The 16,672-nt window shown below is 45.4% G+C and overlaps 2 protein-coding genes across 2 annotated transcripts; one reads left to right on the top strand and one right to left on the bottom strand.

The window, feature by feature from the left end:
• The first annotated feature begins 1,581 nt into the window (after positions 1-1,581).
• On the top strand, positions 1,582-15,552 carry TBC1D25 (TBC1 domain family member 25). Its single transcript, XM_065916267.1, has 6 exons — positions 1,582-1,826; positions 3,682-3,791; positions 4,897-5,051; positions 12,411-12,538; positions 12,682-12,870; positions 13,115-15,552. The coding sequence occupies exons 1-6, from the start codon at positions 1,707-1,709 to the stop codon at positions 14,474-14,476; spliced, it is 2,064 nt and encodes a 687-aa protein (XP_065772339.1). The 5' UTR covers positions 1,582-1,706; the 3' UTR covers positions 14,477-15,552.
• On the bottom strand, positions 15,456-16,515 carry LOC136154053 (ubiquitin-conjugating enzyme E2 N-like). The gene has a single exon (XM_065916268.1). The coding sequence runs from the start codon at positions 16,373-16,375 to the stop codon at positions 15,917-15,919; it is 459 nt and encodes a 152-aa protein (XP_065772340.1). The 5' UTR covers positions 16,376-16,515; the 3' UTR covers positions 15,456-15,916.
• Between the last annotated feature and the right edge of the window lie 157 nt (positions 16,516-16,672).

The raw sequence follows: 16,672 nt of genomic DNA on the forward strand, positions 1-16,672 counted from the left end.
TCTATCTTTAACCTCAAAGACCTTCAGTCATAAAACAAATTGGTACTTGAGGAATTTTGTGGAGATGGCCATATTAAACTGCAGATACCAGTAGATGGGCTCCAGGTGACCTGTGCAGGGCAGGACTTCAGTTTAAATCTTGGTTCTGCTTGAGCCTACAGTGTCACTTTTTGAGAAGTGCCTCACTGTTAACCCAAAGCCCTGCATTAATTTCTCACCTCAGATCCATCACTTACCTCATTGTTTACTTAAGGCATGATGGTGCCCTTGCTCTCCCTCAAGCACAGCAGGCACCACCCCACCTTCTGTCCATTGCACTCTCTTCTCTCTGTCCTATTTACTATCCCTTTAATCTTGAGCATGTATTCCCATGGCCTTCATTCAGTGCTTTCATATGTAAAATGCTGATAATGATAGTACCTACCTCAGGATTTTTATGCAGATGAATTAATATATTTACACTCTCTGGTATACACTTTGTTGAATGGAAGAACGAACAAATGAAAGAGAAAATTCTCCCCTGCACTATGGCAAGGACCTCCTTTTTGCTCTTCTTGCTTCCAGTATATTTCCTTTCAGAGGTTTCTCCACAACCAAGACAGGGGCATCTGAACACATCATAAGCCTGACTCCAGGGCCCTCAGGATAAATTCCAAGTTTTAGGCTAATGTTTTGCTCATTCCACTCTATGATAATTTTAATGAAAAGCAACTTTCAAACTCCTTGTTTCCATCAGAAAACTTGGCAGTGCCACAAGAAGTGTTTTAGAAAAGGAGACTTCTCTTAAAAGGTAACATTAAAGGTAACATCCTACAATACTGCAACAATAGCTGAAGTCCAGGTACCTTACAGGACTCCTTGGTTACAAATTACATTTTTAAGAGCAGCATGTATTTTGTCCAAACCGTAGAGACGTTGTACAGTAAAATGAGAACGGCTTTTTGCATTTTGTGGTACATAAACTTTCTCAAAGGAATCTAAAATATGTCCAGTATTCAGCTGATATTTGGTGGGCACACACGGTTTAATAATAGGACTGACTTCAACGTGTTGTAAAGATTCAATAAAAACAGAGGCAAACTTGTCCACAGAGCATACAAATGGCTTTTATGGGTAAATTATTTATTAAAGTATAACATGCAGGCAGAAACAGCAAAAGTCTAAATGTACAGGTCCGTGAATTTTCATAACGTGTAAGCTATTTTTTAAAAGATTGTGGGAAAAGGATTATTCTTCCATTCAGCAGATTCGTTTGAAATGATTTTAAATAGATGACGTCATCTCTAAGCAGAGACACGAGGCGACTTGGGGCAGACGTGGGGCGTTGACGTTATCGCGCAGCAGCTTCCTTTCCCCGCCCACTTTTCTCGCCCCAATAGGTCGCCGCGTTAACACACACCTAGGTGAATCCGGAAGCAAAGTGACCAAATCAAGGACGAGGGAGGCGGGGCCTCAGTAAGCGCCTGCACACTGGCTAAAGTGACGCAAAATGCCCGGCTTTGGGGGGCGGGGCTCTTGGCAACAGCACACTGCGCAAGCGCAGAGGTGACCTCCTCCCTGTGCCAAGCGGGGGGTGGGTAGGGTCGCGTGGCGCCCTCTGCGCCTGCGCCAGGGCACAAGGTGGGGCCGCGGGCTCCCGCATTCTGGCGTAAGCACAAGGGTAAGGGGCAACGGTCAACTGTCACCCCTAGGTGGGTGGCGGCAGGATGGCGACGGCCTCTGGGTCCTCGGACTTGGCTGGCTCCGGAGCGCCCCCGCCTGGTGGGGGAGCCCAGGCGGCGGCAGCTGAGGAGGAGGAGCGAGAGGTGGTGCGGGTCCGAGTCAAGGTGAGGCTGGTGGCCCGTCGTTCAGCCCGCCCAGAGCTCCCGGGAGAGGGAAAGGTGGTGGCTGTCCTAGGATGGAGGGCGGGACTTGAGAATTGGGGTGTTACGTGAGGGGAGAGGCTTGAGGGCAGAATATTGGTGGTTTGGGTGGGGGCTGGGGGAAGGCTGGACCTGGGAATGCGGGGGCAGAGGGTGGGGCGTGAGGATTACAAATTGAAGGGTAGGGCCCTCTGGAATGGATAGGAGGAGATTGTGGGTAGAGAGGAGGGGCTATAGGGTTGGAGGAGGGGACTTAATGGAGTGGAGCCCTGAGAAATGAGGGAGGTTGTTGCTGTCTGAAAAGGAGGCGCTGACATCGGTTTACCATTGTGTTGAGAGTGCACTTTTGTGTAAATCCCCACACTGGATGAGCAGACACACTCGTCGGGGAGAGAAACAGCTAAATAAAGGAAATGCTTCAGACACTGGTGAATGTCATGGGGAGATAACGAAAAAGATTCCGAACTAGGGAGTTGCTTTAGCCAAGGTCGTGCAGGGAAATATTCAGAAAGGTATTGAGGGAACAGAGACCCAAATAAAAAGGAGTCACCAATGTGCATATCACGGGGGGAAGAGTGTTTTAGACCGAGAGAACAGCAAGGGCAAAAGCTGGGAGGTGGGGATGAGCTTGGCATGTTCCCTTAGGTTTCCATATTGCTGGAGCCCAGAGAGGGAGGAGAATAGTAGTAGGGGGTGGATGGGAGAGGTCAGAGAGGGGCAGATTGTGAAGGGCCTTTGACATGTATTCTATTCTTGAGTAAGAAAGCTGTTGCAGTAGTTCCAGCAAGTGGTTACTGGCTCAGACTAGGGTGGTGGCACTGGTGGTGATGAGAAGAGGTTAGATTCTCGAGAGAAGTAAACAGATCACTTCAGTGTAATAGAGCAAACTCAAAGGTAGACGTTTGAGTGTTCAAAGAAGAGAAGATGCTTAAGCTGTGAGTGAGCCAGTTAAAGAGTAGGAAGGACCTTCCAGACTGGGGGATGTCCACAAGCACAGGCCTGGAGCCCGAATGTGTTCAGAGTAACTTCTGGGAGTTTGGTAGTACCAGAGTGTAAAGTTCAAAAAAGCTCCCTTTGGGAATCCTAGGGTTCCTTTCGAAGAGATTTAAGCAAGAGAGTGTTGTATATAGACATGCTAGATTGGGTTGCAGCGTGGAAGACCGGTTTAATAAGGGTCAGGCTGGACATGTCTTTTTGCCTTTTCATACTGTTCATGGGGTTCTCAAGGCTCATTGGGAAAGACCCTGATGCTGGGGGAGATTGAGGGCAGGAGAAGAAGGGGGCATCCAAGGATGAGGTGGTTGGATGGCGTCATGAACTCAATGGACGTGAGTTTGAGCAAACTCCGGGAGATAGTGAAGGACAGGGAAGCCTGGCATGCTGCAGTCCATGGGGTCACAAAGAGTCGGACACAACTGAGCAACTGAACAACAAAAGATTGAACATGGTGGTCTTGGCAACCATCCTTGAGGGGATGTAGAAGAAGGATTGGCTACCTGGACTATTGCAGTAGCCTCCTCCTCACTGGACCACTGCTTTCTCCTTTGTCCCCCACAGACTGTTCATAGAGCAGCCAGAAGGGTCCTGTTAAATCCTGAATCAAACCACATCCCTCCTCTACTCGAACCCTCCCAAGCCTCCTCCCTCACTCAGAAATTTTATGGGCTGGAGATTTTATGGGTCCCAGTTCTCTCCATGGCCCAGAACCCCTGCCTTGATCTGGCCCCTGCCACATCTCTACCCTTACCTTCTGCCATATCATCCATGTCAGTGTGGTGATGTGACTCCTGATGGCCTATCCCATGTCTTCTCTCCACAGAAATGTGAGAGCTTCTTGCCACTTGAGTTTCGCTCTTTTGCTGTGGACCCCCAAATCACTTCGCTCGATGTGTTACAACACATCCTCATCCGAGCCTTTGACTTGAATGGGTGAGTAATGGGGTGTGGGGCAAAACCAGTGGGCCACCCACCTTGACAGCAGTTGTTTGGCATTTTTATTGTTGTTGTTTGGTAGGGAGGGTTGTTTGTTTTGTTATTATTAGTATAAATAGTCCCACAATAAACAAATAGCCACATGCATATCTTGGAAATGTTTTGGAAAATCTAGTCATAGGATAAATTCCTAGCAGTGATATTGCTGAATTAAAGGGTGTATACTTTTTTAAAGTTTCAACAGATGTTTCCAAAATGTTCTCCAGGTAGGTGTTACCAATTTACCGTCTCAGCAGCAGCCCATAAAATTTCTGTTTTCCTCACACCCTCACAAACACTAGTTACTAAAAAACATTAGAAAATTTGCCAACCTGATAGATGAAAAATAGTGTCTCCTGGGGGCAAATGTGATGGTTATTTTGGTATCATTGTTATTTTGGAGGAATATATGCACATGGTAACAAACTCAAAGGGTACAAAAATGATGGGTATTTAGGGGGGGTTTCCATGGTGACAGTTGGTTCTGGCAATGGCTCAGCAGGTAAAGAATCCACCTGCAATGCAGGGGACACAGGAAATGAGGATTTGATTCCTGGGTTGGAAAGATTCCCCTGGAGAAGGAAATGGCAACCCACTCCAGTATTCTTGCCTGGAAAATTATATGGACAGAGGAGTCTGTCAGACTACAGTCCATGGGGTCACAAAGAGTTGAACACAACTGAGTGACTAAACACGTTCATGGTGACAGTAGTTATCACACAACATGCTTTGCATAGAGTTGCACTGGTGTACCTAAGGAACAAGTTGTTAGTTGTTATTTGACTTTTTTACATAAACATTGTCTGTTGTGAAAAATAACAACCATACAGCTTGCTTTATTTTTTATGCACAAGGCTACTTTCTTCCCACTTCCATCCCTCAACTACTCGGTTACCCTCCCTAGAGGAGACCCCAGTACCAGTTTAGTGTGTTCTCCAGATACAAGCAGATGTGCATCTGTTTCTGTGTTTGTGAAACAAACTTCCCAGGCTTCTTTTGGAAATGGTCCCTGAGGCTTCCCAGGCACAGGGGCCCTGAAAGCTGCCATGTTTCCTCTGTTCAGGAAGAAGAACTTTGGTATCAGCTACCTGGGCCGAGATCGGCTGGGGCAGGAAGCTTACCTCTCACTCTTGTCTGACTGGGACCTCAGCACAGCCTTCGCCACTGCCTCCAAACCTTACCTGCACCTGCGTGTAGATATCCGGCCCACTGAAGACAGTGAGTACCCGGTGCTCTGGGGACACTGCCCTGTGATACCACCCTTTCCCCATAGGATGACTCCACTCCTCACAACACACTCCTTCACAGTGAACTAAGGAGCAAGGAATCCTAGGTCCAAATCCTGGCTTGGCCAATGGCCCTCAATTTATCTATAAAGTAGAGATAATGGTATCTTAGGACCATCATGAAGATTAAACAGGGAAATTCATGTAAAAATGCCTGAAAAGGTGCATGGCTGCCTAGTGAATGCTCAAAAAGTATTAACTCTAATGACAATAATTATCATATTTATTATAGCATATAATCTAGTGATAATTACAGAATGCAGTATAACAATAGAGCTATAGTATTATATGTTTCAGTTATAATATCATAAATATAATAATGCTGATTATAGTCATGGTAATTGTATTTATTCATTCACTCATCCTGTACTCATTTTCATTGATTTGTTCCTTTGATCTCTCAGCCACTTTCAGTCTTCTCATATTTGTTCCCCTGTACTCATATTTGTTTTGACTGTACTGGTCCCAGGGAGCCCACAGATAAATTAAGACATGGTCCTGAAAATATGATTATGAAGCATACATTAGATAATAATAGTGTCAGTGTAAAATTTCCATGGTATGGTTATGGTATCATGGTTATTGAAGGAAAATATCCTTGTTCTTGGGAAAAACACAAGTATTAAGGGGTAAGGTGTTATGATATCTACAAATAACTTGGCAAAATAATAAATGTATGTATGTGTATATATATATATATATATATATAGAGAGAGAGAGAGAGAGAGATAATGAGATGAAGCAAATGCAGCAAAAAATGTGAACAGTTAGGGGAGTAGATGAAAGATGTATGGATGGTCAATGTATTCATCTTTTTAACTTTGTCATATATTTGACATTTTTTTTAAAGTAAAAAGTTGTAGAGTAGAAGATATGGTTTCCAGTCTCAGGAAATTCACAGTGCCTATTTGAGATGCCTGAATAGGCATTTTATTGATGTCATAATAACATAAAATAGCTAACATGTGTCAAACACTTGAGGCCATTCTACACACATAGTATTTATTCACTGAATTGTCAAAACAATCCTACAGAGTAAGGATGGCCGTTATCCCCATGTTACAGATGAGGAAACTGAGGCTCAGAGAGGGGACAGGACCTGTCCCTGTTACAGAGACAGTCAGTGGAGGAGCGTGATTTGAACGCAGGTGGTGGCTGAACTGGCTTCAAGAGTCCTTGCTCTTAAACATTCGACTATAAAATATGGGGCTTATTTAAAAAAAGAGATTAGAGAAAAAGAATCAGAGAGAGAGAGAGAGACAAACAAGAGTCAGAGGGAAAGACAGTGACTGAGACAGGCAGAGAGACAAATGGAAAAAGACTGGTAGCCAGAGACACAGGAACCTCTGCACAAGCAGCCCAGTGTGCTACTCTGTGTCAGTCACTTAGCTAATTCCCCAAGCCTCCACTTCCTTACCTATAAAATAGACACAGTAGCACTATTTCAGTAAAGAAATAAAATCTGCTCTGCTAATAAGCATGTGAAGAAAACCCCAACTACACACAAACTGAGAGGAATGCAAATTACACCGAGATAGACACCCAGTAGTTTGGCAAAAGGACATTTAAAAGTTACCTTTATAAAGAGAATCAACTTTCCCGTTATTTCCATTCTATTTGTACCATTGTCTTATTTGCAAAACTCCTGCAAATACACGAGTTTGTTTCCGAATTCCTAATTCTCTTACATTGATCTCTTTGTTAAATCCTAAGCCAGTTCCATGTTGTTTTAATCACATAGTTTTGATATATGTTTTCCTTTTTAAAATTATTCCTGAATATTCCTGTGCACTTACTGTTCTTTTCATTTAATAGAATTAGCTTATCATTTCATTAAGATACTGATGGGAATTTGACTGGAGTTGTTTTTTTTTTTTTTCCCATACCACAGTTTGCAGGATCTTAGTTCCCTGACCAGGGATTGAACCCAGGCCTTAGCAGTGAAATCTCGGAGTCCTAACCACTGGACTGCCAGGGAATTCCTTAATGAAACTAATCTTTAATTATCCAGTAAATACATTGTCCATATTAGAAATAATGATGAAGTCTCTCTCTTGGAATCACTGTGCCTAATCTTGATCCCCTACCTTAGGCTTCATAGGTGGCACTAGTGGTAAAGAACCCTCCTGCCAATGCAGGAGACATAAGAGGCATGAGTTCTATTCCTGGGTTGGGAAAATCCCCTGGAGGAGAGCATGGCAACCCACTCCAGTATTCCTGCCTGGAGAATCCCATGGATAGAGGAGCCTGGTGGGCTATGGTCCATCAGGTCACAAAGACATGACTGAAGTGACTCAGCACGCAATACAGACCTATCTTTTGCCCTGCAGGAACTACAGTTTGATCAGTTTGATGTGTAATCTTACAGGTCCTTTATTCACACACACACACACACACACACACACACACACACATTAATCCACATATGGAGAGATGTAAGTATATTTGTATTTGTATATGTACACAAATGGTATGTGTTTAACACAAATCATACTATACATTAATAGGTAAGTGTCCAATTGGTGGAACTGTTGTAAATATTATTAATAGAATTCTTGGAATTGTGTTCATGAATATGAAAGCAACAGGCATGTTGTGATCACTTAGATGGCCCAGTCCTTCTTTCTGGGAAGAACTCAGTTTCTGTCACCTCTTCAGTTGGAAGATTCCCAAGCCTAGACAGAATCAATCTGTGCATTCATGATATGAATTCCCTTTCTGTCATATGTATTGCAGATTTTTTTCCTCAAGCTTATCTTTTTGTTTTATGGCCTTGTTTGTGGTGCTCTTTTGGTCCTATCAAAAACTTTTTGCATGCAGTCTTGTACATATATCTTTTTCTGGATGATTTCTGAATTTCTCCTCTTTAGAACATCTTCCCCATCCACATGCTTATATTCTTCTACTTTATACAAATATTCTCCTATATTTTCTTCTAACATGCTTATTATTTTCTTTTACATATAAATGTCTACTCAGTCAACATTGTGATTAGTGGACCTAGTTTTTTTTAAATTTATTTTTATTTATTTGGCTGCATCAGGTCTTGGTTGCATCATAGAGGATCTTTTGTTGTGGTGCCCAGACTCAGTAGTTGTGGCCCACAGGCTTAGTTGTCCTGTGACATGTGGAATCTTCCCAGACCAGAGTACATGTACTTGGATTTATTTCTGGGCTTTCTATATTATATTCTACCAAGACAAGCATTGCAATCCTCCCACAATTTGGGGGGGGGGGGAACTCTTCTTTTTCTTAACTATTCTTAAATGTGAATTCTTTCATACAAACATTAAAATAATTTTACCCAGTTTCAGAAAAAAACCTATTACATTTCTTATTGGCAGAATATATAACTTAGCATTTGGGAGATTTGACAATTTTATCATAAGGAGGTGTAGTACCTGTAGCACATATTGTGTAATACTGCAAACAGGGCCTGAGACAGCACCCTACAATGAAACTTGAATGTTTCTTCAGGGAAATGTGTGTATATTCATACTTCCTGGGTTAAATAAAGACTAGCTATAGTCTCATATCAGTTCAGATCCAGTTTTGCCACTAGATGAATTTGTGCTTGTGGAAATCCTTTGCCCATTTTATTAATGGGTTCTTTCTTTCTTTTTAAAAAATCAACATGGAATGTCTCTCTTTCTTGTCTTGTTTTGGTCTTGAGCAGTGCTTTTCCTGACATTCACATAGCTGCTCTTGCTCTCTGTGTTTGCCAGGTATACCTTCAGATTTCTTCAATTTTTTTTTCATGTTTGCTCTCTGAATTTTTTTTTTCATTTATTTTTATTAGTTGGAGGCTAATTATTTTACAGATTTCTTCAATTTTTAACCTTTCTTTGTCACCTAGTTTTACTGTGTCTCACAAAAACTCCATAGCTGGATTTATGCTTTTTTACACAATTGACAGTGAAATCTTTTGACCACTTTTCCCCTCCAGTCTCCCCCACCCCCACTCACCCTAGCCCTTGAAACAGAAGCTTTGGAACACTTTTCATTCTCATTCTTCTGGTCCCTAACCCTTAACTTCTGGGCTTTGCTTAGGCAATATTGTTTTTTTTCTTTTTCAATTCCAGGCTGTCATTATCTTTTCTTTATAGTTAGTCGCTGATGTTTCAGGAATTCTAATGTAACAATATTACACTCCCAATGACAGTCTGTCATTTTATGTCTAACTATACATTAATATTAAAAACTTGTGGCTTGTCACCATGTACCTTCCCTTTTGCCTTCCTCCACCCACTTTGAGCCCTTGTAGTCATTCATAGTCATTTCTTAGACAACTTCTTTGTTCCCTTCCGGTAAGGTGCATGGGTTGTTGTTGTTCAGTTGCTCAATCGTGTCCGACTCTTTGCGACCCCATGGACTGCAGCATGCCAGGCTTCCCTGACCTTCACTATCTCCCGGAGTTTGCTCAGACTCAGTCCATTGAGTCAATGATGTGATCCAGCCATCTCATCCTCTGTCGACCCCTTCTCTTCCTGCCCTCAGTCAGGCTCTTTTCAAGTGAGTCAGCTCTTTGCATCAGGTGGCCAAAGTATTAGAGCTTCAACTTCAGTGTCAGTCCTTCCACTGAATATTCAGGGTTGATTTCCTTTAGGATTGACTGGTTTGATCTCCTTGTTGTCGGAGAGGCTTGCGAGTCTTCTCTAGCACCAGAGACAAAGCAGCAATTCTTTGGCACTCAGCTTTCTTTATGGTCCAACTCTCCCATCTGTACATGACTACTGGGAAAACCATAGCTTTGATTATATAGCAGACCTTTGTCAACAAAGTGATGTCTCTGCTTTTTAATACACTATCTAGGTTTATCATAACTTTTCTTCCAAGGAGCAAGCATCTTTTAATTTTGTGGCTGCAGTCACCATCTGTAGTGATTTTGGACCCCAAGAAAATAAAATCTGTCACTGTTTCAATTGTTTCCCCATCTATTTGTCATGAAGTGATGGGACCAGATGCCATGATCTTAGTTTTTTGAATGTTGAATTTTAAGCCAGCTTTTTCACTCTCCTCTTTCACCTTCATCTAGAGGCTCTTTAATTCCTCTTTAGTGCTTGGGTAACATATATGCTAATAATCAGAAACTTCTTTCTTTGGTTGTGGTGGATATGTACTGACGTGGTTGGATGGGGGCCCTCGGATCTCAGGCCTGTCATGTCAGTGCTCCATGGATACTGAAAGTCGCTATCTTGCTTTCGGAGTTGTGGAACAGAAGCCCTTTGGCAGTCTGACCTTCTTCCAGTTGTAAGCAGCCTGTTCTTTATCTTTGGAAGCTGGCAAGAGTTTGTCTTCATTCTTAGAATGTGGGCATTTTGCTAGCAGATTAATAAGAGTTGGGAGAGGCCCGTGGTCTTTGCTATTCATTGATTGATCCTATCTGAGACTTGCCAATCCACTTCTTCATCTCAGGGACACTTTCCTTCATATCTTGGTAATTCTGTCTCTGCCTGACCTCTTTTCTCCTCCTGCATTTCCTACTTTTTGCCTCTCAGGTCTCCTCGACTCGCCCTCCAGGTCTCTCTGCTTTCCTCTCATCATTAGGCTTTAGCTCTGTGCCTTGAAAAGGGTTTTTCTCTTTGGTCTTTCAGACTACTGGTGTGACCTTCTTCATTTTACCTGTTGAGTAGTGTGATCTTCATTTTAAGTGTTTTCATGTTTTAGAAAGACCATTCTGGCATCTCTTGGGAGAGAGTGGAGGAGGGGCAAAGGGGAAGCAGGGACTGGTTGGATGAGAGGCATGGTATGAGCTAAGAGAAGAAGTGGAATTGAAGTATGTTCTGCATGCAGAAGCCATGGGTCTTGGCAACAGTTAGGCCTTGGGAGTTGAGAGATGTCTGTCAGGTTTGGGGCTTAAGCAATTGAAGAGATAGAGAAACTGTTCAGACTTGAGGAGCAGGTCATGTCTCGAATGGATCTCGGGCTCCCCTTGTGGACCCATTAGGTTTGCAGTGCCCAGTGGGACATCCAGGGAGAGGCAGTGACTTGTGGCTCAGGGTTTGCTTCCCCCTCAGTTCCGTGGGAGAAAGTACAGTGGACTTCATGGAAATGTTGCTTAGGGATGGCATTTGCCTGCAAATGACAGTGGCTTGAACAAATCCCAGTTGATTTGTTTCATATAATAGAGTTGGAAAGCCACTGGTCTTTGCTGTTGTCAGCTTAGCAGTTCTGTGGTGCCAGGGTGGACATCTCTTGAGTCTCTCAGACTTACTCAAGTGGCCATTGATGCTTCAAGCCACATGACATTTGAGGTGGGCAGAAAAGATACAAGGGGGAGTAAAGAAGAAAGAGAAGGGAGAGAACAAGGACCAGAATTGGATAAAATTAAGCATTAAGTCTCTTCTGTGTAACGTGCATGACGTACCTGCTCCACAGATACCTTTGCTAAAATTTACCCAGGCCCTGGAATAAAGTGAATGAGATAAAGATCCCAGCCCTACCATGTCCTTGGCCACTTACTAATTTTTCCAACCTTTTTGTCATGGTCTGTAAGATGAGAGTAATGGTAGTCTATACCAGTTGTGGAAGGAGGACTAGTGGGAAGGTAAGAATCAGGGTTTGGGTTCTTGAGCTTTGGGCCTGACTTTCAAATTTCAGTTCTTTCACCCACTCGCTATGGGACCTTAGGCAACTATTAATACTAATCCTGGCTGTGTCTGTTTCCTCTTAGAAAGATTGGTGATAATAATAGTGCTCAATTTAGAGAGTGCATGTGTGTATGTACTTCATACACAGTTGTTTCAGTTGTGTCCATCTCTGCAATCCCATGGCTGTAGTCTACCTGGCTCCTCTGTCCATGGAATTCTCCAGGAAGAATACTGGAGTGGGTTGCCATTTTCTTCTCCAGGGAATCTTCCCCACCCAGGGGTCTAACCCACTTTTCTTGCATCTCTTGCACTGGCAGGCAGATTTTTTACCTGTATGAATAGTAAATGAGTTAACATTTGCAAAGAGCTCACAACAGTTCCTGTCACTCAGCACTATGGAAGTGCTGTCTAGTGTTCTTATTGTTTATATTGATGTTAAGCCCTGGCACGGTGCCTGGCACATAGTGCTCTCAATAAACATTGCTTTATATTGTTAAAATATTACTATTAGAGTCTACCAGCCATTCTGTGAGACTGTTTCCACCAGAAGATTATTCATGGTTTTATTTTTTGTGTGATTAGGATGACATAGGAAGGGCAAGTGAAGTGGCTCATTACCTTGTGGGTGGCCTGGCTTCAGAGGGAGAGGAACCTGGTCCTGAGCTCTGGGGTTCTCATACCATGTCATTCTGTGTGCCCAGGCCCTCTGCTGGAAGACTGGGACATAATCAGCCCCAAGGATGTCATTGGCTCTGATGTGCTACTGGCTGAGAAGCGGTCATCTCTGACAACAGCTGCCCTGCCCTTCACACAGTCCATCATCTCTCAGGTGCTTTCAGGGAGCCCCAGGGCCCAGCTGTTATTGGAGGGCAGTGCCTCCCTGGCACCCCCAATTCCGAGCCTACCGGTTGGCACCTGCCCCTGGCCTACCCAGCTAAACGGTGCCCCCCTCCACCCCTCCTTCTTTCACAGGTGGGCCGCACCTTGTCTAAGGTCCAGCAGGTGCTGAGCTGGTCATATGGGGAAGATGTCAAGCCCTTCAAGCCGCCCCTGAGCGATGCAGAGTTTCATACCTACCTGAACCATGAGGGCCAGCTCTCCCGCCCCGAGGAATTGCGCCTGCGGATCTATCATGGTGGTGTTGAGCCCTCCCTGCGAAAGGTGAGCCTTCTCCATCACTCATTAGGTCCAGCACGCCCGCACACAAGAATAGCTCAAGAGATGCATGCTCTGGGCCACACTCTCAGGGCATGGTATGGAAGTGTTCCAGTGCATGCAGCTGTAGGAAGGCAGGCTTTTCCAAAGGAGAGCAGAGGCCCAGGGTGGCTGGGTGTTGATAGGTACACACAAGAGCATGGCAGCTCATCTGTAGACCCGCCGCCTCATCCCTTTCATCCCTGGCCAGGTGGTGTGGCGGTACCTGCTGAATGTATACCCAGACGGGCTAACAGGCCGAGAGCGGATGGACTACATGAAACGCAAGAGCCGGGAGTATGAGCAGCTCAAGAGCGAGTGGGCCCAGCGAGCAAGCCCTGAGGACCTGGAGTTCATCCGCAGCACAGTCCTCAAGGATGTGCTGCGTACTGACCGGGCCCACCCCTATTACGCAGGGCCCGAGGATGGCCCACACTTGCGGGCTCTGCACGACCTGCTCACCACCTATGCCGTTACCCACCCGCAGGTGTCCTACTGCCAGGGCATGAGTGACCTGGCCTCGCCCATCCTTGCTGTCATGGACCACGAGGGCCACGCCTTCGTCTGCTTTTGTGGCATCATGAAGCGCCTGGCTGCGAACTTCCACCCTGATGGTCGTGCCATGGCCACCAAGTTCGCTCACCTCAAGCTGCTGCTGCGACACGCGGACCCTGACTTCTACCAGTACCTGCAGGAAGCCGGTGCTGATGACCTCTTTTTCTGTTATCGCTGGCTGCTGCTTGAGCTCAAGCGTGAGTTTGCCTTTGACGACGCTCTGCGCATGCTGGAGGTCACCTGGAGCTCACTACCCCCCGACCCTCCTGAGCACGAGGTAGAGCTCGTGGGCCCCCCCAGCCTAGTGGTGGACATGGGCTTCGGGGGCCACCGGGGACGGCCCATGCGGCAGAGACACATGCTGAGGCCTGCCGGTGGAGGAGGCGGTACCTTTGAAGATGCTGTTGACCACTTGACCACCAGCAGCCAGGGGCCTGGTGGCGGGGGGCGTCTTCTGAGGCAAGCCAGTCTGGATGACCTCCAGCAACTCAGGGGTAGAATGGGCCCCAGGAGGGACCCCCTGATCCAGCTGCCCTACCCAGCTGCCCTCAGTGGTTCTAAGTCTCTCTCTGAGCCCTTGCTGAACTCCTCAGACCCACTGCTTTCCCCTTCTTCCCACCCTGATTCCCCATCCTCCTCATCTCCACCATCTACCCAGGATGCCTCTCCTGCTGGTGACGTGGCTGCTGGATCCCCCTTGATGCCAGAGGTGGGCTCCCCACAAGACCCTGGGAAGTCCTTGCCACCCCCACCCCCACTGGGCCTGCCCCCACCCCAGGAGTTTGGCCGAGGGAACCCATTCATGCTCTTCCTGTGCCTCGCCATCCTGCTGGAGCACCGTGACCACATCATGCGCAATGGGCTGGATTACAACGAGCTGGCCATGCACTTTGACCGCCTCGTGCGAAAACACCACCTGGGGCGCGTCCTACGCCGTGCCAAGGCTCTCTTCGCTGATTACCTGCAGTCAGAGATGTGGGACTCAGAGGAGGGAGCCGAGGCCACAGCCCCATCTTGATCAGACTCCCTTCAGCCCTCCATCAGCCCCATCAGATCTCCATTCTTTGCCAAGAGGGCCTACACATGAGACCCCACATCCCTGCCTGCCAGCCCTAGACCTGTGGGAGCATAGTACCCTCTCTCCCCAGGTCCGAGAGTATGGGGCTTTGCTTTGACAGTGCCCCATGGAGGCCATGGCCTCCTTTCTCCATTTTTCTTGTTTTGATTTTAACAACTGTACTTTGCACACACGAAAGTCACTGTGGTCTGTGTATTTCTCTGCCTTCTCCCTGGTTTTTGTTGTAAATGGAACCCCCAGGGCCTCTTTACCTGCTGGAGCTGAAACACTGCCCATTTCAAGTGAAGGGTGGCTCCCACTTCCCTGGTGACAGGAGAATGGATACTGATAAATCAATTCTAGAAGGTGAGCCCAGGTCAAACACCACTTGAGGCGGCCTGAAGCTATTTTGTGGTACATCTGTCTGCCTGTGAGGGTCTGGATGATGTCTGTAAATATATGTTTTTAGGACAGTCCCCTGAATGAGGGATGGGGGAGAGAGTTCCTGACTCAGAAAGGGCAAGATTTGTTACAAAGACTGGGAAGTATGGGCTACTTAGAAACATTGGATGAACTACCTCTAGCATTGCACATGTCACCATTTCTAAGATCCAGACCCTTCCCTGTAAGTGTTATGCATGAATGCTAGTGGTCCTGGGCAGGGGTCTAAGGTTCCTATTCTTTTTCTTTTTTTTAGAATAACAAAAAATATTTTACTAAAACATAAGATTTACAGAAGTTTCCAGACAAGCCATACAAAATGGTCACAAGCTTTTTCTTGAAGGGAGGATTCTACACTTGACAGCAAGGTCACAATGTTATTAGTGAGGGCTGTGATGTCTGTTTAATGTTCCCATTTTGACTCAAACAATCAAGCTTGTCCATCTACAGCGTCTAAATAAAGTTAGACTTGGCTAGAGAGCATATTCTAAAGAACTGGTTAGCTGCTTTTAACCAATGCAATTAGATCACCATAAAAAGGGGGAAAGGAGCCCATAAAATTAAAATAAAACTACCTTCCCCCCCCACCAAAAAAATAATAATAATAATAAAATAAAGAAAAACACCCACACCCCTGCAGCTAACCCTGACAACTACCTTCATTCACAGTGCTTTATACTTAAACCATGATGGGGGAAATGAATAAAAGCAGAGAGGCGCCACTGCTTTTAAACGTTTCACAACAATCCAGATGGTACTTCTAGCCTCTGCTCATACTTTACAACAGTGAATCAGGACAAGACATAGATTTGCTAATGTGCATTTAATCACCAAAGGGTTGAAGATGTCTGGGTTTTTATTCTGTACTGTTTCTAAGACTGTGTCCATTAAATGCAAACAAAAAAGGAAGAAGTCTTGGCAGAACAGGAGAAGTGATGCACACTTGAGGATCGAAGCAATTTAAATATTATTCATGGCATATAGCCTAGTCCATGCTCTAGCTGTTTCTATGGCTTGGACTTCGTTGGTCTTCCATTGCTCCGCTACATCATTTGCTAACGGATCATCTGGATTGGGAGCACTTAACAAAGCCTGGATCAATAGAAGAACTGTGCGGATCTGCAGTGCTGGGGACCACTTATCTTTCAAAATATCTAAACATATTCTTCCCAACTTGTCTACATTAGGATGATAAATTGTGGTCATGAAACGTACTTTAGGGGCTGCCACTGGGTATTCTTCTGGAAGGAATAGTTCAAGTTTAAAAGTCCCTCCCTCAAAGGGGGAATCCTGAGGGCCGGCAATGACCACATGAAAATAACGGGCGTTGCTCTCATCTGGTTCTGCTTTAATGCCAGGAACTGGTTCTGCCAGCAAACGCTGGGTTTCCTTGATAATCCTGCGGGGCAGCCCGGCCATCTTGTCAGATCCCGAGTTCGGCCTCTGGTCTCGTCTCTAAGGTTCCTATTCTTGTCACGTGCTTTGGGGACAGCCTTGCCATGCCTAGGGCTCTAAGCACTAAACTGGGTTTCCAGCTCATGGATACCTTAACCATTTCAGCAATGGAAACCATATATTTGTCTTCTCTATCCCATTACTGTGGACAAAAATATCAAGCTCTAATAAAGCTGAGGCCCTAAAAGATGTCACCTACATATGTGGAGGATAATGATCCAAAAAGGGGCCTTTTTTCCCACTTACCTTCTCAGAAGGCTG

Source organism: Muntiacus reevesi, chromosome X, assembly GCF_963930625.1.
Source record: "Muntiacus reevesi chromosome X, mMunRee1.1, whole genome shotgun sequence".
NCBI lineage: Eukaryota > Metazoa > Chordata > Mammalia > Artiodactyla > Cervidae > Muntiacus > Muntiacus reevesi.

What these genes read in the sequence shown, in the direction of transcription:
- TBC1D25 (XM_065916267.1), top strand. Translation starts at nt 1,707, where the DNA reads ATGGCGACGGCCTCTGGGTCCTCGGACTTGGCTGGCTCCGGAGCGCCC. An exon ending in TGGTGCGGGTCCGAGTCAAG is followed by an intron (nt 1,827 to 3,681) that starts GTGAGGCTGGTG and finishes TTCTCTCCACAG; the next exon opens with AAATGTGAGAGCTTCTTGCC. An exon ending in CACAGTCCATCATCTCTCAG is followed by an intron (nt 12,539 to 12,681) that starts GTGCTTTCAGGG and finishes CTTCTTTCACAG; the next exon opens with GTGGGCCGCACCTTGTCTAA.
- LOC136154053 (XM_065916268.1), bottom strand. Translation starts at nt 16,375, where the DNA reads ATGGCCGGGCTGCCCCGCAGGATTATCAAGGAAACCCAGCGTTTGCTG.